The sequence below is a fragment of the Manacus vitellinus genome, unplaced genomic scaffold (assembly GCF_001715985.3).
Source record: "Manacus vitellinus isolate BGI_N305 unplaced genomic scaffold, ASM171598v3 scaffold_4_pilon, whole genome shotgun sequence".
In the NCBI taxonomy this organism is placed as follows: domain Eukaryota; kingdom Metazoa; phylum Chordata; class Aves; order Passeriformes; family Pipridae; genus Manacus; species Manacus vitellinus.
Genome location: NW_021940604.1, coordinates 1,429,708 through 1,454,684, shown reverse-complemented (window position 1 = coordinate 1,454,684; position 24,977 = coordinate 1,429,708). Strand labels below are relative to the sequence as shown.

The 24,977-nt window shown below is 37.7% G+C and overlaps 1 protein-coding gene across 5 annotated transcripts in view; it reads right to left on the bottom strand.

The window, feature by feature from the left end:
* The window catches only part of GRM1 (glutamate metabotropic receptor 1), a 176,404-nt gene that overhangs the window by 39,777 nt on the left and 111,650 nt on the right, over positions 1-24,977 (bottom strand). For all 5 annotated transcript variants that reach the window (XM_018078270.3, XM_018078271.3, XM_018078272.2 and 2 more), the window contains exons 3-4: positions 23,480-23,715; positions 3,207-3,453 (exon numbers count right to left, since the gene is read on the bottom strand). In XM_018078270.3, the coding sequence (XP_017933759.2) occupies positions 3,207-3,453; positions 23,480-23,715 (483 nt within the window). The remainder of the gene's footprint in view (positions 1-3,206; positions 3,454-23,479; positions 23,716-24,977) is intronic.

Here is a 24,977-nt window from a genome sequence, read left to right as displayed (position 1 = left end):
GCCAGAACAGCTATTGGAAATTTTGAACTAGATAAACTTACATGGTTCTAAGTCCAAGTCTAGTCAAGGTAAAATTTTAGTTAGGTGAAATGCTTCTGTTAGTTTGTGAACCTCAGCATTTCTCCACACATCAGAGGTCCATTGTAGGGGAAATTTTCCTACCCATTGTCGCAAAGCATTTTATGGTGAAAGGTTTATGGAAATTGTTTTTCCTAGAGAGGTAAGGACAAAGTACCTGCCACAAAGTAAAAGGAGGCAATTACCCTAGAATAGACCAGAGGTAGAAATGTATCTGGCCGCTGCCCTTTGCATAGGACCAAAGGAGGATGTGGTGTTGACTATGGCATCCTTCACACCTTTTCCAACCATTTCTGGAAATTTGAGTGATAAGATTACTACAGAGAAAGGAAATGGGAGCTGTCCAATGGAAATAGAAAGTGCAGCAATTTTACCAGCATATTCTTAATGACAGTATAGCAAACACATACAGTTGAGTTTCCAGACTTACATCCATGTCATTTTTTCCCAGAGGCAGTGCAGTCAGCTAAATGACTGCATTTGTGTCCTTCTGATAAAAGCCTGCATTACATTTCTGCATAAAAGATCTTCAAAGAAAAGATTCTTCACAGAAGAAATGCACCTTTGAAAAGTGCTTTGTGTTTTCTAATCTCATTTTGATAAAAGCTTGACACCATGAATTGAGCCTGAGATAGAAAAAGAGTTGTATCTAAACAAATGGTTAAGGTTTCATGAAGCTGGTAAGGACATTAAAAGAAGAGATTATGTGAGTGCCAGACAAACATAACTACAGGCTTCTCTATCTGCTCTACCCATGATGATTCCAATTTTGTGGGAGTCAATTGCTCGAAGAATCTCACAGATTTTGAGAATAAATTATGATGAAGATTGCTGCCTTCTCAGAAGGAATATTAATTTATTTCGGCTTGTGAAGTTAATTTGTTCACATGATATGATGACAGGATACATGAAAACTTTTTACACATTTATGTGAAAAGCCAAAAAAATAGAAAATTTCAGAGCAGACTGTCTTTGATATATTTAGGTGTTGTGTGCAGTGTTTATCTTTCCATTTTGCTGAGGTACAAAAGCTCTTTTGGGTATGGGTACAGTGCTATAGTCTGTTCACTGATCCACAAAGAGTGGATGTGAAGCTGTGGAAACATTAAAGCCAGTCTGAAGCTAAATGCAGTTCTGTTAAACTACTGCTGGGATACAAAGATCTGACAGACTGTAAAAATCACATTTCATATACATATAGCCATTCTCTGATATGATATTGCCCATGTCATAAATGCCACAGACTGATCCAAAGATTACAGAATGAATAACCAAAAGGTTAATTGAATTTTCTTTCCAAAACTTGCTAACTCCAGCTGTGAAAATATAAATGAGAAACAACAAAAAACCACCCTACCTAAAATAACGCATCAAATTCTAAATAGTCCAGAGAATCAAGAGAAATGAGCCTTGCTACAGATCAAAATGATGGATAGAATAAATTCTATCTTTCTAGTACACTCAGAGAAATATTCTGATATATCCCCTTTTATATTCTGAATTCAGAAACTGTTCAATCTAATTCTATGATTGGTACTGATAAGAGTTGTGGAAATGCTCTTGGGTGACAAAATACTAAATAAGAATTGGGTTAAAATTGGAAAATTACATCTAAACATCAAACCAAATAACTAACAGACAGAAAATGAAGTATATGCAAAGCTGGAGTAATGTTTTTATGGACACAAATAGTGTGTAAAAAGCCTAAAGCTACCCTAAGCAGCAATTTCTCTGTATTATCTAAATTATATGTGCAAAGACTTGATTTATGCATTTGTGTCAATAAGCATGTGCTTGAGTGTAAGGGAATTGCTTGCCATTACTTTCAAAGTCTGACCTAGCTGATGTGTATATTTGACTAAAAAGAATCTGAAGTATATAACTGAACAAGAAGACCAAAACAACTAACTAGCTTTTTATTACTAATTAAATGTAACAATGTGTTTAAATATATACACTGTTTAAACATAACAATAGAAATAAATATAACCATAGAAATTAATATAGCAATATAGAAAATGGTAAAATGTTGGCCAGTTTTCCCAATAAAGCTTAGTAATAGAGACAAGAGTTGCTTTAAGACCACTGTTTCTTACAAATACTCTTTGAAGGCATGTGCCAGATTGAAAACTCTTGTTTGTTTCCTTTGTGCAGTGTTGGCACTCAGATGCATTAATGCAATAAGCCCAAAGATGGAGTGAGAGAGTCTTTTATAACACTTTAATAACTCAGTAGGAAAACTAACTTCAATAAAGCAGTCCCTGAGTAGGTTTCGGTTAATAATGGATTTTGTACTTCAGCAGCTGAATTAAATGTATTTATAAAAAACAAACAAATTGAAAAATCCATCTGTTAAAACAGTTTAACAGAATCTGCTGAACTAAATGAAAGGCAAAGATCTCTGTCAGCTCTCTCCCATAACAGAAACAAGGGTGACATCCAAGTCCACAAAGTTGCTGTGTTACCCACTGCTTGGGTACATACTGTGTCTGCTAGGGAGGGCTAGACAGTAGCAGCTACCAAAGCTGGGACCACACCTCAAATGAGTGAAACACATAAACTTCTGTCAAAAACCCCCCAGTTATTCATCCTGCTCTACTCAGACCTGTCTTTAAACTCTGGGACTGAGCTGGCCATATTCAGAGTGAAACAAGTTAAGGAGACCATACGGGAGCTCACAAAGCACAGGTAAATAGTCTCTGGTGAGGTTTTGGCAGAGATGTGGTTGGAAGGAGGTGTACACTACAGCCCTCCCTTCAAAACTGTGGCAAGCAAATGCTTCACTAAATTCCAGTCATTTGTATTAGGCTTTGTACATACTAAAACCCTGGTTCTGAGCCCCAGTGGTACCTCACAGACCAAAAGTCTGTGAGATACAAGGCTGGTCATCTCCTGAAACACTAGAACTGTAGTTCCTGTCCCAATATAAGATGTAGCTATCAATATGTCATGTGTTACCAGTATTATTCCTGGTTATTGGAAAGTCTGATCCAGATAGCTTCATTGATGACTAACTTTATGTTAGCATGCTTTTTAGCAAAACAGCCAAAGAATTCTCTACCACCAAACCCAGTAACATTTCCCCTTCCCAACCTCTGGTTTAATTAGTTGAGACAAAACCTCTTTACCTTCCAGGGGCATCTCCCTTTTCATCAAACCAAACTTCTTCTCCAGAAACACCAATGAATGAGGATTTGAGGAGGAACTCCAAGAGCTTACTGCCATCAATTGGCTTCATAGCATCACAGAGTCCAACATGTCCAGGACAAAGGGAATGATGCATATTTTGTAGTCCATGAGCCATAGCGTATATAGCATTGATGACAAATCCCATTTTACTGTCCTGCACATAATTTTCTTCTAGGCTCTCATTGCCTACAATAATAAGAAAAAAGCGTTGGTATAAACAAAGATGAAATAACATGAATATATGAAAAAGCAATGATATGTAAAAAGAGAATTCCTTATTTCTCTTAAAAAGCTTTAGAAGCATAAGGAGCAAGCCAGTGATTCAAAACAAACAAACAAACAAACAAATAAATAAATAATCAAACCATTTCTCATACCTCCAAATCTTTAATTCATTGGAAGTGAAATGCTTCATGAGAAAGTACCAGTTTAATCAAATTGTCATCTTTCATTTGTTATTTTTTGAATTTTTCCTTGTCATTCTGCAATGTTATTTATGCTAAGAAGGGTTAAACAGACCGCTATGAGAATGATGCATTCCAGCTGGAGCAATTTTTAAAAGCAGTTTCCTTGTAAATTTGACTTTTTGTTACATTTGAAGATTATTTTTTCTTAATCTCATGGGTTTGAGGGTCAAGATAGCAGTGTGCCTTTCAGTGTTAATAAGTAAACATTGTAAATTAGAATCTTTTCTTGAGTTATCAGAAATAATAATTTTTGTTAAAAGTAGTAGTACATTTGCCAGCTTGAGATTGCTACAGAAAATCAAACAAAGTTTGATACACTAAAAGACTTTTTATGTAACTGCACCCTGAGCAGACATTGGAGCCTCTGTCCGCTGATCAGAAGCAGTGTGGTAGTGAAGGTTTTCGCCACATGTAGGTTTGCCTCTGATCTGGTGATGGGCTGGCACTGTCAGGAGGCACCGTTTGTGGCTGCACTTTGCATCAGACTCTAGTGGGTCCCAGGCTGTTCCCTGCTTCCCCTCACAAGCTGCTGAATACTGCCACTACCAACACCAAATCACTGCAGACCTCTGCTGCAGGGGTCCCGAGGCTGCTGGAAGTAGGAAACTTCCTTGTTTTGTTTCTTTTCCCTTAAGTCATTCAATAACATTATGCTCCAAACTGCAAGAAGCTTTTATGTGCAGGCCTCCCACGATGCTCAGTGTTTAACAGGCATTTGCAATCCAGTCTCTGTTACTTTGTCTAAGTAACACCTTGTCTACATTAGGGAAGTAGGACGTGTGAGAGACTAGGTGTTAGCTGACACTTCTCAAATCCATGTTGGAGAAGATATTTGTCCTTTTAATATATGAAGAAAGGAGGTAAAAATCTGCAAGTTCACTGAAAGTTTCAAGTTAAAAAAATGGTTCCTTACCCTAATGTATGTATGATACATCTTTCAAATGAAACCACGAGGACTATCCTTACATTTATCCTTGGAAATGGCTCTGATTTGGTAGGCCTTCTCAGCTTGCTTGCTCTACAACTCAGGAATGTCAACTTAGAATTCATTAGGACAGCAGAGATCCCAAATGCAGGGATGTCTTACTTACTTTCCCTGGGTCTCTTTGCAACTAGACAAGAAAATCTTGCTTCAGTAACTATTTTCCAGATAAGCTAAACATAGCATAGTTGTGATGGTGAATTAAAAAAGCCTTATGAAAATAGCATAATCTGACTGAATGAGTTCATGTGCTCCTCGCTGCCATACATTCACTGCCAGCACCATCAAGGCAGTAGCAGTTGGAGAAATTCTTTCCAGAGGCAAAATATCTACCACTTTTTCTGCAGGAGAAGGTTCGTAGTTCCCATTCAAATCAGATGAAACCAACACCATTCAGATCCATGTTCAGAAACACAGAAAGAATAAAAGACCTTATATGCAAGGTGACAAAGTATTTACCCAGAGAAGCAGAGAGTGTGCCAGTGTATATGTACCCTCGCTTATGTTTGGCATAGCCTAGACATCTGTTGCACCTCTGTGTTAACGTGCAGACTCAATACACTATCTCTAGGTGTGTTTTATCTGCTGATTAGTCCCACAGGATTAGCACACTGTGAATTTATCACTAATTCTGCTTTCTTGTAGATAGAAAACGAAAGTGTTCTCCTTCCCTAAGGGAATGAGAGGTAGAAAGCACCTGGGCTAAGTGCAGCAGTCCTCTCTTTCTAGTGAAGCTTTTAGGCAGTTGTGGAAGAGATCACAAAATGAGTGATAGTGCACTGCACTCACTATCTCCTGTTTTCCACATGAAAGTTTAGCTTGGATACTTCCTTATTTTCTCAATTAGGTAAAAAAAAAAAGGAATGTGAGCATCAGTAATGCTTGCAGGAGATAACAGGAGTATCCATATGTGTTTCCTGAGGCAAGCATTCATGTGGCTGCTGGAGGTAGAAAACTAAATGTAACAGAACCTGTCAATGTTTATAAAGAGGCCATTTCCCTCAAGTACATATTAACTCAGTAAAACATGCTTTGGTTTCTCATATTTCAATATAATATGCATACCTCCAAAGAGAATAAATATTTGATTGTGGAAAGATTTGCTTTTGACTATTTAGGAGTGAACATCTAGCTTACAGTAAGGCTTCAAGCACATAGTCCCATACTGCAGAGGTGAATACCTTAATGTCACCTGTTAAATAATTGTATTGTAGTAGAAAGCAGCATGTGAAGCATTTTACAGTAATGAATTGTCTCCAGCTCAGTAATATAAACATCCCTACGGTAAATATGATATTTTCCAGCAAACTGAGCATGAGAAATCATACTTTACCTGAACTTAACTTCTTAGAGTCAAAATCCACTTTATTTTATTTTCATTATAAGTTGTTGGCATACTCATGCATTTGAACTTCTAAAAATTCACTTACGATGATCAGTAAGAAACATGTGGATTTTTAAAACTAATGAAATAATGTAAATACGTTCAGCCATAAATAAAAGAGAGGCCATCAATGTTCAATTACTTTTGCATGGGCAACTTTTTAATGAATGCAAGAACTTTACTGTATTTTTATGGGGCTTCTCTATAAAGGCGTATTTTTCTTCAGTGGGTCTTTGAAATGTAACAAAGGGCAAAGCAGAACTCTGAACTGCGAAACTTTTTTTTTCTTCCTCTCTCATCCTTTGGAAACAAATACCATTTATCTACAAAGATGAATTTGAACACTAAAGTTTATTAACATTAAAAACAAAAATGTATTTTGTTATATTTCATCCTTTTTTTTTTTTTAATTTTAGAGACCGTAGCTTTCACTAAGCAAAGAAAAATTGTACATTGTGTGAGTACTGGATTAATTGAAGTCACTCGAATTAGGCCGTTACTTTTTTGCATGACCTTGAAGAATTCAGGTGTCCTAAATGTCATACTTACTTATTTTTGTATTGAGTGTAATGCAAATCTTCCTTTAATAACTTAATTTTAATACTTTTTCAATAGTCTGAGTCTTTTTTCTTATCATAGTTTTAATTTTAGTCTTTGTTTCTGTCAGTAAATCTTGAAGGAGGAGCGTATATACACACATACACTACTAAATGAAAGAGAAAAAATAACACGAAGCAAAACAAACAAACAAACAAAACACCAACTAAAAAAAGTCCCAGACACTGCACTCTGGCTGCACACAACTGAAAAATGCTTCCAATACCACTAAAAGTGATACCTATGTACAAGGGGAAGGAAAGAAGGGAGGACAGCCCAAATTTTCATGAAACTCACTGTGAGTCTTTCCTTTCACCATAAAGTGCCTCACAGCTAATTAATATTAGCTTCAGCTAAGTACTTAGAAGGACCTGAATGTGAAATAATCATGAATGTAGTCTAGTGCTTGTGCTGTGAAGTCAGTGTGAAGCAAACAGTGCTCTTGAGAACAGAGAGAGTATTTTGCAAATCCCACTTGACAAACAGAAAAAAAGAAAAAACATGCTATCAGAATTATGGCAAGACATGAGTTAACTTTCATGTAAAAATAAAGATAGGAGAAGTTCAATATTCAACATGAAACTAAGCACAATGGATTATTCATTTGCAGTCCTCAGAAAGGCTAGGGCAGGAGAGACTTTGTAATGGAAAGAAACGTAAAAGCATTTTGGTTGGGGAATATGATGAGTACCTAGCCAGTTGGCAAATTTTGAACAAAAACATGTCTTTGATAAAGAACACAGTCTGTTCATAGATGAGTCTTGATTAGATTAAAAAACCAAAATCTGTTGAGTAAAATTGTTATAAATTATAATGTTTCATCTGGAATAGGCAGATAGTTTTATGGTTTGATACTGTCATCTGCTGAATATTTAAGATCACATAAAAAATCGATTTTGGTGCCTTAGTCTACTTAGTAAACCAAGTTACTAACTTGGTCTATCTGTTATGAGAATTATCTTCTTTTCTGGTGGTCCTGACAGAGGTATGAAGGTATTAAAAATTGTGTATACTGTTTTCTTTATTTGTAGTGGTTCTTCCCAGGATTAACATGCTTCATGGGTAGGCCATACGAAATTTTAGCTTTGTTCCAAGTTACAACATGACAATAGTTACATTCAATATGAGTGCTAATTTATACAAAAAAAAAAAAATCTGTAAGGATAACTGGGGCTAAATTTCTGGGAAAATGAAATAAAAGAAATCTCTCATACTTTGGTTGCATACTTGGGTTGCATGTGTATCAACTTGGCACAAAGCTATGCCAAAGAGTAAAGAAGGCTCCCCCAAAAACTCCAGGTAGCAGAGCAAATATGATCTGGTAGAGCAGTACCAAGGCTCATAGCAATTGTTCATATGCATTGGACAAATTTTGGAGGCAGGTTTCTTATGCTATCCTTCAGTCTCAACATACACTGCCTTAACCACAGGATGGCCAAACACTGGAAAAGGCTTCCTAAAGGGGAGGTCACTGCCTCAAGCCTGTCAGCATTTGGAGCCATATGGACATTGTAGGGCCCTTCCAGCAGAACTGGATTTAAAAAACTCCCACAAAACAAAAGAACCCCCAATGGCTCTGAGAAAACGTTTTATCTGGCTCCGTACAAGTTTGTGTTGAGATGTATTAGTGTCATAGTGTATCCTTGGAAAACAATGGAAGTCAATATCTTACAGTGTCCCATGCTAGAAAAGACCTGACAAACTTTGACCATAACAAATTTGTGCCATAGGACCTTGCAAGGAGCAGGGCAGAAGGTCAACACATTGAACTGACCAGTCCTTTTAAATCCAGGACTCGAAAAGTAAGAACTAAAGACTATTCTGGAAACTAAAAGACACATGAAATGTGATGAACAAATGTAGTTCACAGTGATTTTAGTAAAATTTTAGGATATTTGGCTGCTTAGAAAGATTAGAGAATATTTAGTTAGATGCTTAACTATTTAATTATGGTTTTATCTTTGGATACATAGGAGAGGAAATATAATCAATTCTACATTTCTGTTTTGTCACCAATTTCTTGAAACATATTTTTTTTTCATTTTATTTAGAAACATAGAATCACTTAGGTTGGAAAAGAATTGCATCCAACCATTAACCTTACACTGCTAAGCCCACCACTAAATCATGTCCCTAAGTGCCATATAGACAGATCTTTTAAATACCTACAGTGGTGGTGACTCAACCACTTCCCTGGGCAGGCTGTTCCAATGCTTGATGACTCTTTCAATGAAGAAATTTTCCCTAATAGGAAAGGAACGTAGGGTGCATTTGATTGCCTCATGCAGAGCATTGATAAAGATGTTCAATACCACTTAAGTCCTGGGCAACCCCACTGGTAACCAGCTGCCAGCTGAATTTAACTCCACCCACCATCACCCTCTTGGCCTGGCCATGCAGTTAATTTTCTACTCAGTAAGAACTACACCTGTCCAAGCTATGAGCAGCCAGTTTCTCCAGGAGAATTCTGTGGGAAACAGTGTCAAAGGCTTTACCAAAGTCCAGATTGACAACGTCCACAGCCTTTCCTTCATCCACTAGGCTCATCACCTGGTCACAAAAGGGAGATCAGGTTGGTCAAGTAGGACCTGCCTTTCACCAACCCATGCTGGCTGGGCCTGATCCCTTGGTTGTCCTGAATGTACCATGTGATGGCACTTGGGATGATCTATCGGTTCTATAACCTTTCCCAGCACCAAGGTCAGGCTGACAGGCATATAGTTCCCCAGATCCTGCTTCTGGCCCTTCTTGTGAGTAGGTTTCACTTTTGCCAACCTCCCATTGATTGATACCACCCTCATTATACAGGTCTGTTGATAAATGATGGAAAGTAGCTTGGCAAAAACATCTGCCAGCTCCCTTAATACTCTTGGGTGGATCCCATCCTGTCCCATAGATTTATGGGTGTCTAAGTGATGTAGCTGATCACTGACCATTTCCCCTCAGATTTTGAGGGCTTCATTCTGCTCCCTGTTCCTGTCTCCAGCTCAGGGGCTGGATGCCCCAAGAACAACTGGTCTTACTATTAAAGACTGAGGCAATGAACGCATCAAGTACCTCAGCCTTTTCCTCATCCTTTGTCACTATACTTCCTCCCACATCCAAAAAATGATGGAGATTCTCCTTAGGCCTACTTTTGTTACTGATGTATTTATAGAAACATACTTTACTGTCTTTTACAGCAGTAGCCAGATTGTGTTCTAGTTGGGCTTTGGCCCTTCTAATTTTCTCCTTGCATAACCTCATGACATCCTTGTAGTCCTCCTGAGTTGCCTGTCCCTTTACCCAAAGGCCATAAAATCTCCTTTTTTTTCCTGAGTTCCAGCCAAAGATCTGTGTTCAGACAGGTTAGCCTTCTTCCCTAATGGCTTATCTTTCAGAACATGGGAACATTTAATAATGGCTAATCCTCTGAACAACCATGCCAATCTAAGATTCTATGAAATAATTTTTGCAAAGGGCTTCATTTGTTTTAACTCATTTGTCATTATTTGTTCAGATATTTTACAAATATTTCCAGTTTACTCCCTCTTATGACATCTTTTTATGATATCTTTTACATTATTTAACATCAAAGATAACAACAAAATTATTTAACAATGTCACTTTAAAGAACTGTACAGTGAATGACGCAGATTATGATGCCTCTAGATGTGGTTAGTACAATGATGGAGCATTCAAAACCTGTGCACTAACTGGTTTTTCTCTTCATATCACCTTCTTAGTAACAAATGCATTCTGTTCAATAATATTATATGGTTGAATAAAATCCTCACATCTTTATGGTATAAAGAGAACTTCTGTTCACGCTGCTGTGCTCATTATGCCCAAATATAAGTCACAGGAAACAAGTCAGTTATTCTATATAAAAACATCAAAAAACTCACCTCTTCCAGCCCACAATCAAATATACAGGAACAAGAATTTCTGAAGTTTTAGTTTTGTAAGTAACTGCCTGTTTTCCAGGCAATTCAAGCTGATTGCCTATGAGGGAAAGGCCAGGAAATGTTATTTGGTGACCAGAACAAGCAACTGCGGATCAGTGCCACAGGTTTCACTTGTCATGGGCTGTCTCAATGCTGTCTATATGTGCAAGCTAATATGAGCACTAACAATGTGTTGAAAAATTGTTATTTGTGTGTGGGGGGGGGTGGGGGTGTGGGGGTGTGTGTTTTGCCAAGCCAAAATATGGCCAGAAATAAAGAGGCTTTGTTTCAGTCTCAGTTAAAAAAACATTTGTAATTTTCATGAGAGAGAATTGATAGGCTGAAAAAATTGTCAGAGACCATAATAAATAAATTCAACTTACAAAAACTGATCCCAAAATGGTAAATTGTTTCTTTTATGACTTCTGCTCCAAGGAAACCATGTGGTTTTCAAAAAAAAAAGAGGACCACATGTGTAATGGTTACCCCTTCACTTCATACTTTGATGTCTGTATCTTTGCAGCAGACAGGCAAATCTCAGAGACAGCTAAATACAGTGAAAGAGAGAAGAGAAAGGACATACAGGGAGAAGAGCTATCAAAAGGGCACAAGATAAAACAGGTAACTCAATTCCCATTCTATGTGAACCATTTGTTTGATTGGAGGCAGCTCCACTATTTGCCATGTAAGGATGAGGAAGGATGTATTATTTAAGAATAGAGGTCTTTCCTTAACTACCTCCTGAGCATCATGTCACCACTATATAGAAAACAATGCATGTCTCTATACAGAACTACAAGTTGCTCCACCCTTTGGCAAGAAGAGATGAAGCAGAGCTTTCACAGGGGCAGCTAAAAGGAAGAAATATCTTATAATATGAGGGTTCTACATCTGAATTCAAAACATGCTGATAAACATTTGATATCTTACAGTACTCATGAAGCAAAAAATGGAGTTCATAGGGTTGCAGACTTTGTTTTCATGATGTCATTAAATCAGAAAGGGTTTGCTTCCATTCTTCAAATGGTTTTTATTTCCCCAAGCAAGGAGATTCAATTTCTGCAATTACATTTGATGTATTTTTCCCTGAAAAGCTAGGATACTGTTACAGTTACCAGTTGAGATACCCTGCTATTTTCTTTCTGAGCATGAGGAAATCTATGAGACTCCCAGATACTACTGCTTTGTTAAATCTAGTGAATGTTGCTTTTTAATTAGGATTAGTGTACTTCTATTCTTGTATATAACTGTAGAGAAGAGAAAGCCATTCACAAGTTGGGCATTCAGCAAAAGCTTCTCAAAAATTTGCACTAGAATACTCTAAGGCATTAACAGCATGGTGATTGCACCAATATTTTTAGGCAAGGGGTTATTAATTTTCACTAGCAATTGGTCAAACCACTGATGAACTTTATTCTTCTGGAATAATGTTGATATTAAATTTTAAAGGGTTTGGTTGGTTTTTTGGGTTTTTTTACACTTATTTTTACCAACGTATCTTTTGCAGATGTCAACTTAATGGCTAAAGGAAATCAAAATGTGAATTCAGCAATCAAAGCACAGGTTTTCCTTCATTTCAGGTGTCTAAAACCTGAACCTTGGAAGATTAGTCCACTTTTTAGATATACACCACCAGTGTATTCAGTTTCCCTGTCTGTTTTTGTGAGGATGCCACATTATTCCTCAGTATTTGAAAGGAAATGTCTTTCTTTTGTCTCTCTCCCTGTGTCAGAAGCAGTGGGAAAAGATTAAAATTAAATTTATTTTCTTCATTCTCTATATTATGTTATGTAAGCACATTAGGGCTTTAAGAGCTTAGTGTCAAAGACTCTGGAATGAGTCTGGCATACACAAATACAACAGTGCCACAGTGAAGCTGAAATATTATGAGGAAAAATGACTGCACAAGTCGCTGACTCACTCATTAACCAGATGCAGATGGAGTCTCAGTCTCTAGGCACAGGGCAAGAGAAAGGGGACTGAGCAGTGCTGCCAGCCTTACGCCAAGTCTGAACTCATGGGTCCAGTCCATCCACCACGCGACTTGGGAGCAAAACAAAAGGAAACCGATCTCTGCTCCTTCATTTCCCAGTCTGCAAACTCTGCTAAACAGACGTAAGAGTCTGAAGCTTGCTTTTCTCCCTGCCCTTTCTGCCTCTCCCCACGGACATTCAGACTCTCACACAATTATGGCTCCAGGCAAAGCACATTTAAGATGTAAACACCAAGTGACAATGCACATAATTCATGCTTACGCTGTGGGAAATGATAAAGCTGTGTTCAAATATGTCTTCGTCCAAGTGAGCAGAGAAAGCTTTCTTCTCGTATCTCCTTTCTAATGACCTGAAGAAGCTCAGCAGGTGATGAGAAGACTGGCATTTTCCTAAAGCTGGCTACAGCTTCAAGTGAATATGAAGATTGGGCGTGCCTGATGTATGGACATGACAGTTCAGGAGTGAGCAGACAGAGCGTGTCTGGGTAAGATACTACATATTCATAAACACTCTCAGCTGATGTGCAATGCTGCAGCCCCTGTTTGCCTTCAGAAGAGGCTAGAGGGAGGCTGGAGGCCTTTGCAGCAGCTGCCAGTGTGGCTTTGCCAGAATTGCATCACTGAAGTGGGAGGCAGGTAGGGGCAAAACAGGCCTATGGTGCAGAAAAAGTTCCTTTTCTCCTTCTCCATAAATTTGCATTGCCTGCTCTGTCTCTTGTATTGGCTAGCAGCAGAAGAAAGGACTTCAAGGGAAACATAATGCACCACCTAAGGGCCACGCACAGCTGTCTGCATGCCAGCTACCCCGGAAGAGTGGTGTCTCACTTCATTAGCCTGACCCTGGCAAGGTGTAGCTCTGTACCATCACAGGTTTGCAACATATGCAGATTATTCCCATGCATTTATAACTCCAACACTCAGAACTGAAAGAAACTGATTACAGAGCTGAAAAGTTGTAAGAATACATGTCCTCAACAGTATTTATAGCAGCGGGAAAAGGAGCAAGAAGCAAACAGAAATTCCACAACAGCTCAATGTAGAGGGGAAACTCTGTTAAATGAAGGTCTGCAGAGATCCACTTAGAGCAGATGGCTTGACAGAAGCTCATCAGCCTAATAAAGCTTCTGTAGGGGATAACAGTATGGCCCGAAGCTTCTGTGTTTCTTCCCACTGGCCTAGAATTCTTCATAAGAAATTTTGTTTATGAAAAAAATCTAGGGTTTATGGCCCTATGAGAATGATATCATGAGATTCTTTCTCCTCTAAACAAGCCTGCAAGCTGGCATTTTAAACCTCTTCTGTACATATCCACTGCTATTAGCTGTTAAAGGCTTGGCAGGAAAATTTAGCATTGCTTCCCTTTGTTCCTAGCTTCTAGTGGAATATTCATGATGAAATAGCTCTGCAGTGAAGACTGGTTTTTAATGGAATAGCAATGGGAGGATCTACAAAGTATAGCTCAGTGCAAGGTGAGAAAAAACCCAGCCCACTTAAAAAAAAAAATCCATACTTGTGATATTTGCATGGGTACTTCAGTGAGAGCAGCTTGAGAAATACAATTCAGAGAATATTTAACAGTGAAGCAACATAAGAAAAAACTGCCCAAAATTTCAAGTTTTAAGGGTTTTGATTATCTCATTTTGGCTATTATCTTGATTCCTATCCTTTGGAATTAATAGGCTAGAAAACAACAGAAGAAAATAACTGTACTTATTTGAAATAAATAATTTTCTGTATCTTGTATTCCCAGGCAAGTATCAGTACAAATGGTTTGAAAAGAAACATGACTTTGTATTTATGAGTCATCATTTTCATGGTTGTATTCATGTGCCAAACCTGAAGTATACTTAAAACTGCCCTAATGCACATAAAATTATTGATGTTCATTATTATGCACATTCTAATGAATATGTCTGGAATTAAGTCCGTCATGAAGCAAGTAAGCTGCAAATATAATTCACCTACTTGATGATTAAAAAAATAATCAATATTTGCCCCTTCTAGCTTATGGAAGTACATACATGATCAAAATACTGCGATCACCTATTGGAAAACTCATGGAACTGATCAAAAATCACATGAAAATACGGTGGCTTATTACGGTCAAATACCAAACATAATTCTCAAGGCATAAAACTATAAATCAATAGAACTCTGACTGTGATTCTGAACATGGTCAGAAGAAATTAGGCTTTAAAAAAATCTACTTTAATTCAGAGAGTTAGGACATAACATTAAATGACACGTTCATTCCAAAACCAGACAATATAGAACATAATCTGAAGTGACTCTAATCTTTCTTAGAGACAGAGAGTAACTATTATGAGAGCTTGACAAATAATTATTATGACTAGTTTGGTTTTCTTAAATGGTGGACTGTGTACAATCTGCTGGCAAAATGACCACATCATGTTCTATAACTTATTTGAAGTATTATTTACCTTCTGCAGCAATATATTATTTTGCAATTCCTATTTTACTTAGAAATTAATATTGCATCTTAAAACCAGGAAAAAATATACCAGATGATTTTTTTTCTTTGATTGAGTGGTTTGTATTAGTAATCAGCAGATGCTGATTTCAAATCCTAATGTAATATTTGAAATCCATCTTATTATTTCATTAGCTGACTAAAATTTAATGCTACAAAGGCATTTGAAAGGTCAAGCTCAGCCTTTGCATTTAAATGACATAGGCAACAACCCAATTACTTCAGTGGAAGATTCATAAACAGGCTGAATGGAATGGAGGGCTTTTGCCCTGTCTCATCCAGGTGAGAGGCCATACTCTGAGCAGGAGTCATGATCCCGCACCCCCAATTTAATCTTTGACTGGGATTCTTTATTTTGTTTTGGTTTTAACTATTTTCTCTTCTTTTCTTCTGTATCCTTTCCTGGGAACATGACAACAGGGAATTTACTGTGTTATTCTTACTGTGTATCCTATAGTTTTTTCTGTCAGTCACAGTTCAACAACAAACTATCTCTGAGCCTCTCTCTCTCAGACTCTGCAGGGTCCCACAATTGCCCATGCTCTTAAAGCCTCAGGCACCATTTTAATGCGATTATTATTTAATGTGGTTGTTATCGCAGAGACCTTGGATGTGCCTGCTTCTCTTGGTTTCTTTACAGCCTTCCTCCAGTGCCATTCTGGATCCTGACCAAGTTTATGCAAGGACAAGATTCCACTGAGCCCATTTTCTACATGACCTGAACTCCTGTGGAAAAACAATTAAAAAGAAAGAAAACCCAAATTCATTCTTCTCCTATCCCTCCAGTAGCTATGTAACCTTGCTGCCTTATTTGCATACTTAATTAAAGACATATTTAGAACTACTATTCTTAACAGATCAGTTATTTGGAACAAGTTTAGCAGATAATAAATTGCTGCTACTCTTACATGAGGCAGGAATGAACACAATTAATATCAAATTCATTTACAAATGTAAAGGAATACTTTTATGTTATTTGGCTACTTTAATCAAGTTTTTCACTCTTAATGAAAAGAAAAAGAAGTCAAATTAGATACCTTTACAGATATTACATTGTAACATACAATGGTAGAAAAATGGAAAACACAGGACTGATTAAATTTCCAGTTCCATGCTTTTCATATGAAGCCTGAGACTATCTGAAAGAAAGAGACTGAAGTCAGTAATTGTCCTGCAGCTTTCAGAACATTAACCACCTTACAATACTTACATTAGGAACCTGAATACATATTCAGGCACCTAATTAATTGACTTGATTAATACCTGAACTTCTCTAGCTGGTGTTGATTTTCATGGGAATTAGGGGAGATCAGCGCCTTAAAAAGCAGGCCAATTTATCTAGGGCTCAGAGCATGCACTTGAGGAGCTAATTTTGAGCATCTTCATCAGAAAAGGCTGCTTTAGTGTTGAAAATAAGCAACCTTCATATTAACTATAGAATATATTCCCACCGAATGGGGCAAAGGAGTTAAAAAAAATCCATTCTCTGAATATGTTAAATATTTGGCACCAGCACAACATCCAAAACTAATAGGATCTATAGATTAGAGTGGAAAAATATGATGAAAGTAATAAAATACACATATTCATCTGTGCTCCTATATGGGATGGAGATCAAAAATGGAACAAATCACAAACTCTTTTCCATCCATTGATCTAGACCTGTAAACATCTAAGTACTGGCATCATGGTTGTCTGTGTACGGGCATGAGATCCTGAGGACTTCAAAGGTATGAGATAATATTTCATGTTAACAGACCAAGCACTCTCCCCATTGTAGGTCACAGACTAGCTGGTCTGTTCCTATTTTAAATTCAAGAGGTTCTGTATGAGGACAAAGAACAGCCAGGAAAGATATCTAATATTAACTACTCTTTAAATTGTTTTTGATTTAAGATGGGCTTCAGAATTCTTGCATGACAGTGCACCACCCATCAGCCAGTACTATACGTTTCTCTTCCTTTTCATTATTTCTGGTTTTCTTATTATTCTAAAAGAATAAACCATTTCTTCCATTAAGAAGAGAACTTCTTAATGCTAAGGTCTTATTAAAAACACCAGCATTAGCCGTCTGAATACAAATGAGTATGAGCACCAATGTATCTTACTTCAGTGGAAATATAGCTTACTCCAAATTTCTCCTTTGCCAAGTTTGCTGATGGTTTTGCATTGTTGGGTTTTGACTGTTTTGTTGGTTTGGTTTGGTTTGGTTTGGGAGGGGGGGGGGTTGTTTTTTTTTAAAAGTCCGTACCCTCACATGAGAAAGCTTCTGTCTAATGGGCTAGCTTCCTGGAACCACATGGCTGCGTGCTGATGGGATGGATATCACATGTGCAAGGCACAGGCTACACAGCAGTTCCTCAACCATCCAGTTGCTTTCAGACAATCCCATGGCTTCCCAGGTCCTAATGCAGATGCTGTAGCTGCACTGGAGCTGAGGAGCAAAGTGGTTTCAGCCCCCTAACCAGCTGGACCATGTCATAATTTAACAGAGTACACTGTTATGCTTTTTGTGAAATTAAGCATAGTTTTCAAATGTTTGTTAGGAGGATCCAAATATTCCCTTTTAACCCTTGCAATATGCAACACATTAATCGCAAATACACAGATCACAAAAATCCACTTTATCTTCCCTTTAACTGGACATCTGCACATAGCTGTGTTCAACTGCAATACCACGGAAAAGATCCATCTTAAAGCTAAACTAAGATTAGGAGTTTCTGAAAAATATCTGCATGAGGACAATGCCTCACTGATTAACAGCAAACTAGAGCTAAGCAAATCAGAAGATAAAATAAGTGGCCCTAATTTGTATTCACACATTAAATTCAACAGAAAAAACAGAAGCAAGATTCTTTCAGATCTGAAAGAATTTTAAAAGCATTCATTTTGGCCTACCTCCCTTTTTGCTGGGTGTAGCAAAATGTGACAATGTAGAAAATACTGAAATACTCAAGATTTCACAAGAAAAATGTACCCTTGTGATGGGAATTTTTATATAGAATAAACCTGAGAAAAGCAGCAAAGTGGCCTTTGCAGAAAGTAGACAGTGCACTGCATAGCATGATGTGTAGAGTGCTACTGCTTTGAACAGAATAGCCCTGCTTTTCCATTCCTGCAGAGCTGAGCCTGAATCTAGAGTTAAATTAAAGGTTTGAACTTGCAGGTTCCTTCAAAGCTGCTTTCTACTGTATGAATCTCAAAAATATCAGCTGAAGGAAACCTTTGGAAATCCTCGTCTAGTACTTTGCTGTGCTACTGTAGCCGTCTGGCTCAGCCAGCAACCTAGCCTAGCTGCAGTAGCTGCTTTTATCATTTTTCCTAGCTCCCTCCACACCAGCAGACTTCTGCACTTCCCCAGACCTCTCAGTGTGAGTGGGAAAACAGAAGTTTATTCTAGCAGCACTACTCTTCTGAGTACGAACTTTCCATCAGATTATTCTCCCTATGGATACCAATGCAGCTTATTCTGAGCAGGAAATTCTGTGGTTTGCATGGTTCAAGTTTTACCACTTGGGCTCACAATTAATTGTTCTTTACACCACTACTTGCCACAATCTATTAAAAGGAACCCATTTGTTTTAAGAATTCTACTTGGCTATTTTTCAGATAATATCCTTGTGTACAGAGTATCTCTGGGTGGTAGCTAGATATGTGTGAGTGTGTGGGTCTGTGCCTACATATGATAGCTTCTACATCTCCTTTCCACTTGTATTATGGGGTAATGCTGCCAGTAATGACAATCTGTAAAGCTGCAATGGGTGTTTAAAATTTTCCACCTACAGGTAAATGAGGAAAGAGAAAGGTATCATCTAATAAAAGACATTGGGGCCTGACAGAAGGCAGTTGGCCTTGTTTTCAGATAACTTCTGATTGACTTACTGGTTTGGTTAAACATTTATATCTCTGCTAATTGTTCTGATGCACAACCTGCACAAACAATCGATTTCTAGGAACAAGTCAATTAATTTTAATTGTGTGCTTTTGTCCTCACCACGCTCCTGATAAAAGTTTAAATCATCTGTGGCAGTCCAAACAGTCAGGAGTGCCCATGTCTCCCTCTAGCCATAGGAGACAGGAGTCCCAAGGAGGTACAAGGGAGGATGACTCATATGTCCTGTTCCTTTGCAGCACCATCAGTTTGCCCATGTAGTTGAGAAGGCTGAATGTCACAAGCCTACACGAGGATCCTTTTAATCTGAGGAGTGCAAACTTTTACTGTTAGAACCCGCAATGGTAAATGTAGGTGTAAATATTAGATTCAGAAAACCTTTGTCATATCCTGCTGTAGTTTGTATGTTTTCTGTAAACTGTCTTCTATGTTGTTTACAAAGGCACATGTATATTGGTTCTTTCCTTAATTTCGTGATGATCACATTTTTCGTTATGGCTCCCAAAAGAAGAAAGATATTTACTTTTATTGTATATTGATTGACAGTCTGGTTTTAAAAAATTTCTGGAAATATAAAATATTAGATAAATGTAGCAGCTTTCTTCCAAACATGGAAATGAAAAGCCAGAAGCAAATGAACAAAAAACTAGTCATAATGTCTTCTCCAAATAATTCATATTATTTATAAAACATAAACACATAATTAACAACAGGACAGAGGAGGCAAAATAAAATTAAAAACTCATGTGTCAAGATAAAGGTAATTTAATAAAGAAAAGCGAAGACAATATATGGAAGCAAAGGAGAATATATTCTCTACCCCTGTCAACAGATAATGTCCAGTTACTTCCTGGGAAAGGTAGTCTCAGTATGTAGCACTTGCTTTGGAAAAGAAATACCTTAATAATGAATGCTCCCCCCACCTCCTCATCCTTTCTCTCATCTGTATGAAACCTTCAGTAAGTTTGGGTCAAATGTCCTGGCCATGCCACCTCCCAGCCTCTTACCCACTCCCAGCCTACCAACCTTTAAGGGTGGGCATAAGGGGTTGGAGAGATCCTCAGTGCTGTGTGAATGCTGCTCAGCAGTGCCCAAAAACTGGTGTGTTACCTTTTTAGCTACCAATACAAAGCACAGTGCTATGAGAGCTTCTATGGAGAAAGTTAACTCCATCCCAGTCAGATCCAAGAAAACTACATGTAAGAAAATTTCTATACTTGAATCCTATCATGTTGAGGAAGAATATTTCCTATAGCAGATAGAGAGAAAAGAGGGAGGGAAAGAAAGGGGGACAGGGAAAGAGATATTCCCTTATGAGAGGCATTTGGCTATCACATTGTAAAGAATGTATCAAAAATAGTTCCCACTCATTTACTTCCACCCAAGTGGGAAAAGTAAGTCATTGAATTTTTGCAAGAAAGGATGATCCAAAGGAGCAATCACTGCAAAACTCTCGATGGTTTTCTTGTCTTCCCAAGAATTTATGCTACTACTATGTAGTCCTAGTACATCCAGATAAGCTATTCTGAAAATGTGGCCAACTCTTGGGCATCATACAGACTTCATAGAGCAGACTACACTTGGACTTTCTTCCTTCCAATAGTGCTTAGACCTTTTTCTTTCATAATATGCATGTACATTCAGAACATGTACATTCAGAGCTCAGTGTTACATGAGAATTTCTGAAGGACAACATCAGTCTTCTCAGGGACTGAATGAGGGAATTCCTGTCATCAGAGAAGGGAGATTTCTAGGAACGAGTTTTCCTTTGCTTTATAGTGAGCCTAGAATCCCAAGCTACTGCTGACTCAACAATAACAGTGTGAAAAATTGGAAATCCAGCAGCTGTAATTGCTTGAGAAGTCCTTGCCTATCCACAAATGATAAAAATTGAACTTCGCATGCCAGTGGCAATTCCGAAGAAACTCAGTAAAGTAATTAGACTGTATGTGAGCAAATTATAATGGACAGGCAGTAACTGAAGATTCTCCAATACAAACTGAGTATTCTGAATCTTTTCTTAATAAAGTAGTCACAGAACAGTGCTGCCTCTCCTATTTTTTTTCTGGATGCCTCTAGGCAATCCCCAGCTTTGTAACTACCATTATACTATGCTTCCCTAGATATCACAAGAATTTTTGTCTTAGGCCTTCTTTTTCATTACATAGTTTCCTGAGATGTTAACTTTCCAGACACGGAAGATGAACTTGAGCAGTACTGCCTTTAAATCAATCTCTTAATTCTGTAGGTATGCCATTAGTGGGAATAGATACCTTGTGATGCTGCTCTTTGCTGATTTGAGATATTTTTGGACTTGTTAGCTCTGTGTGATAAGCCTGAGCATTATCAGTGGTACACTGTGAAGTTTAAAAGCTGATTGCTTTTCAGCAAAGCCTGAGTATCACACATATTGAGATTTCACACAAAAATGTAGAGGTTTTAGAGGAGGGAAAGATATCTGAATTCCCAAATTGACTCTATTAACTTTCAGAGTCTACCAACGTGGACAAATGATTTTGTGTTTCATCAGTACTATCAGAATGTAGTGGTTCATGTCTCTGATACCTGACACCTTGAGAAGCCCAGAATATGGAGCAGGCACAGAATGATATCTCTTCAAACCCTCTCCAATGTCCACCGGCTTCCACCCTGGGTTATCCTGAGAAAGTTTGAGTTGGTTTTTTTTGTTTGTTTTTGTTTGTTTTGTGTGTTTGGTTGGTTTTGGTTTGGTTTGGTTTTTGTTGATTTTTTTGTGTGTGTTTGTGGGTTTTTTTAATAAAACAACATTTACTGGTTTTCTTCCATGAATTTGTTTAATTGTTTTTTGCTTAAGTACAGTTTTGGACTGTATGGCAATCACTATGTGAAAACTCACCTACACATTCTGTGCAGAAGTATCTCATCTTGGCCGTTTTGAACTCACCAGCTGGTACTTGCCTTTGATACAGCAGATGAAGGATAACTATGCTGGTTCAGACTCAATTTTTTAGTTTTGTAACCAAACAGAGGCTGGATAAAAAACTACCCATGTTTACAACAGCTGCTGAGATGCCTCAAAATTAGGCCTTTTTATAGAATATTAGCCTAAAATTTATTTGTGTAAATGGAATGAACAGAACAGTGTAATTTTAATCTTCTTTTCTTACAAAAGAGGGCTGTGCATTTACACTGCATCAATCACTCAACTCTCCTTAGCAATTTTTGCCCTTGTTGACCCATGTTAACTCCTTTGTCTGAGCTGAAGCAGTCTCAAAGCCAATTAAATGTATATACCATAAATCAACATTTTGCTAGAGTTTAAGTCGGTGACAGTATTTGGTGATGTGTCTCAGCTGTGAATAAGAGAACTTGGGAGAAACAAAAGATACTGTGGAAGTTCTTGTTAGAAAGTATTACTGATGGAGAAGGAAGAGCTGGAAACTATGAGAATGCATCTCAGGGAGCACATGAAGACCAACTGAGATTACTGCTAGGGGATAGAGGAGGTGGAGATGTAAAGAATAGGACAGAAATCCATGGGAAGTCAAGCTTCACTAGGTTTGTTTCTAATGAAGTAACTTCCTTACTACAAGTATACATTTTGACTAGAAAGGATGCATTTGCAAACTACAAAAAAAATATTTACAAAAATTATTCAGCATGTATTTTACAGGAATGTAATCACTTCTCACTCAATCTGCTAATAAATTTAATCTTACTGAAACATTTTGTTTTCTTTTCTCAGATTCTGAATGGAAGAGAAAATCTGTCTATACACAAGTACTCTTCCCTTTCTATGAGGTAAGATTTACCTTCATCTGTAGAAGAGTGTGGTTTTTTATATGAGTGCTAAATAGTGGAAACAAACTATAAATGTTTTAATGGGTAAGAAAAGAAAGGGTGAAGCAGATGACTGGCCAAATATAAGACTCATCAATTTTCCTTAAAATATTTTTTATGTCATAATATTTTCTGTGAAATTCCTCATTATTAAGTTGATCAGAAAAGCTGAGTTTTAGGGGAAAAAGTATAAATTTCTTCCTATTTTTGTAAAATTTATGATTACTTTTTTTTACAAGCCCTATTATAAACTTGGACAACCTTCTCAGACTTAGCATAGCCCTAAAGTATGAAAAGGGAACAAGTCACTCTATAATAGAGAAAAACTAAATTGAGTGGAGGCTGTACGACCAATACCAGACATACTTCAGGGAGTTGAGATTAATACCTGTACAATTTGAGATTACACTTTTTACCATTTTTTGGACCTTACAAAAACCAAAAACAACACACACACACACAAAAACCAAACCAAACCAAAACCAAAACCAAACAAAAAAAAGAAAACTACCCAAAAAACCAAACCAAATACCATAAAAATACAAAACAAAACAAGAACAAGCACACACAAAATCCCACAGAACCCCCCAAAAAACCAAAACCATAGAAAATTTTTTGCCAGAGCACAGATTCAAAAACAGAAAAATAATTGACAGGTTACCAGTGCAGTTCTTCTGGAAGTTGGGATTCTCTAGTGGGTGCCCTGGGATACGGCACTGAAATCTGTGCTGCCAGAACTCAGGAAACCAAGGATTGCGGGTGTTGGTGTCCAGACGCAGCTTCAGATAGTAGTCATCAAATGCCAAGACCTCAGGAGACTGCAGTTTGATAGTAATGCCTCCATTTGCTTCGGGTTCATAACCTTCAATGACTTCATCTCTGTCTGCCCAACCGTCACTGCAAAGAGGCAGAAAACCATTATTACACAAAGACAGGAAGCTTGTTTTGAAAAAACAACCAGAAAACAGCAGGCCGGCACCCTTGGAAGCAAGTGATTAAGGGGGAATACAAAGGTGTAAAATTCAGACAGAGAAAGCAGAGTAATAGAGGCTTGTAATGAGCAGTCTGACTGATTTCATGCAGAGTCCTCATTAACTCATCTGGAATAATGAGGATTTATCCTTGTCCCTCTGGAAAGGTTATTGGGCATAGCTTCTGCTGTTATGTCTGAAGAGATTCTGCCTTCTTTCCACTGTCTTGTAAGGGGTGGAAACTGAGAAAATTAATGTTGATGGAAAGCAAACTGAGCCAGGATCCTGGATGTTTTGCTGAATAGACCTCAGCATGCACAGATCATACAGCTAAAAGAGCAATTCAGATCAAATATAAAGTGAGAAATGCACTGTGTTGGAAGAGAATGAAATATGAATACTTGACCAAACTAAAAAGAAAACTACATGCTAATCTCATGCTCCACGGGGTTTGTGATAACATGTTTTCTTTTCCTCTTCTTCTGTTTTTTTTTTTTCAATTAACAAACAATGGCTTTCTATTTTGCTTCTCTGTTCATATATGAGATACTTTTAAAAACCTGAAGAGAAATCTGTTTCTTGATAACATTATTTCATGGAAAGTCTATTTTAACAGGTTTGAGCGAAGTCCATTGGGCTTATCATCTGAGTTTTAGTTCAGTTCCTTTAATTCTTTTTCTTCTTCTTTAGAAGTCCATTGATTTAGTGTCATTCTCCAGTTCTTATTACAGTCTCCTAAGAGTAGTGCTATTACAGTCTAATTTAAGTGCAAATATAAGTCAGCCATTGCTTAATTTTAAAATGCTGTGTGTGTCACGAGAGAAATAGATTATTCTGGCACCTCAGTTCCAGTTCTATCCACTCAGAATCAAATCAGTGGCAGTGCTTGTGTGAAAAGTAGACAGATGAAGCACTTCCAGCAGCAAAGAGCTCAAGATGAAAAATGCAATTGACTGCTGAGAGAAGTCTCAGATTCACCCTGAAGAGGATTGCATCCTGAATTTCAGACAGACTGAAAGAAGGTCCTTGTTAGAAGCCTCTTACACACAGGCTTGAGATGGCAGACCATTGTGGTGCAGACCATTACCAGCTGAGGCCATTTATGAGACACTCAGCATAGATGTGCCTGGGACTCCACAGTGAAAAATAGACAAGATTTGAAGTAGCAAGCTCTGTCACAGTCCTAGA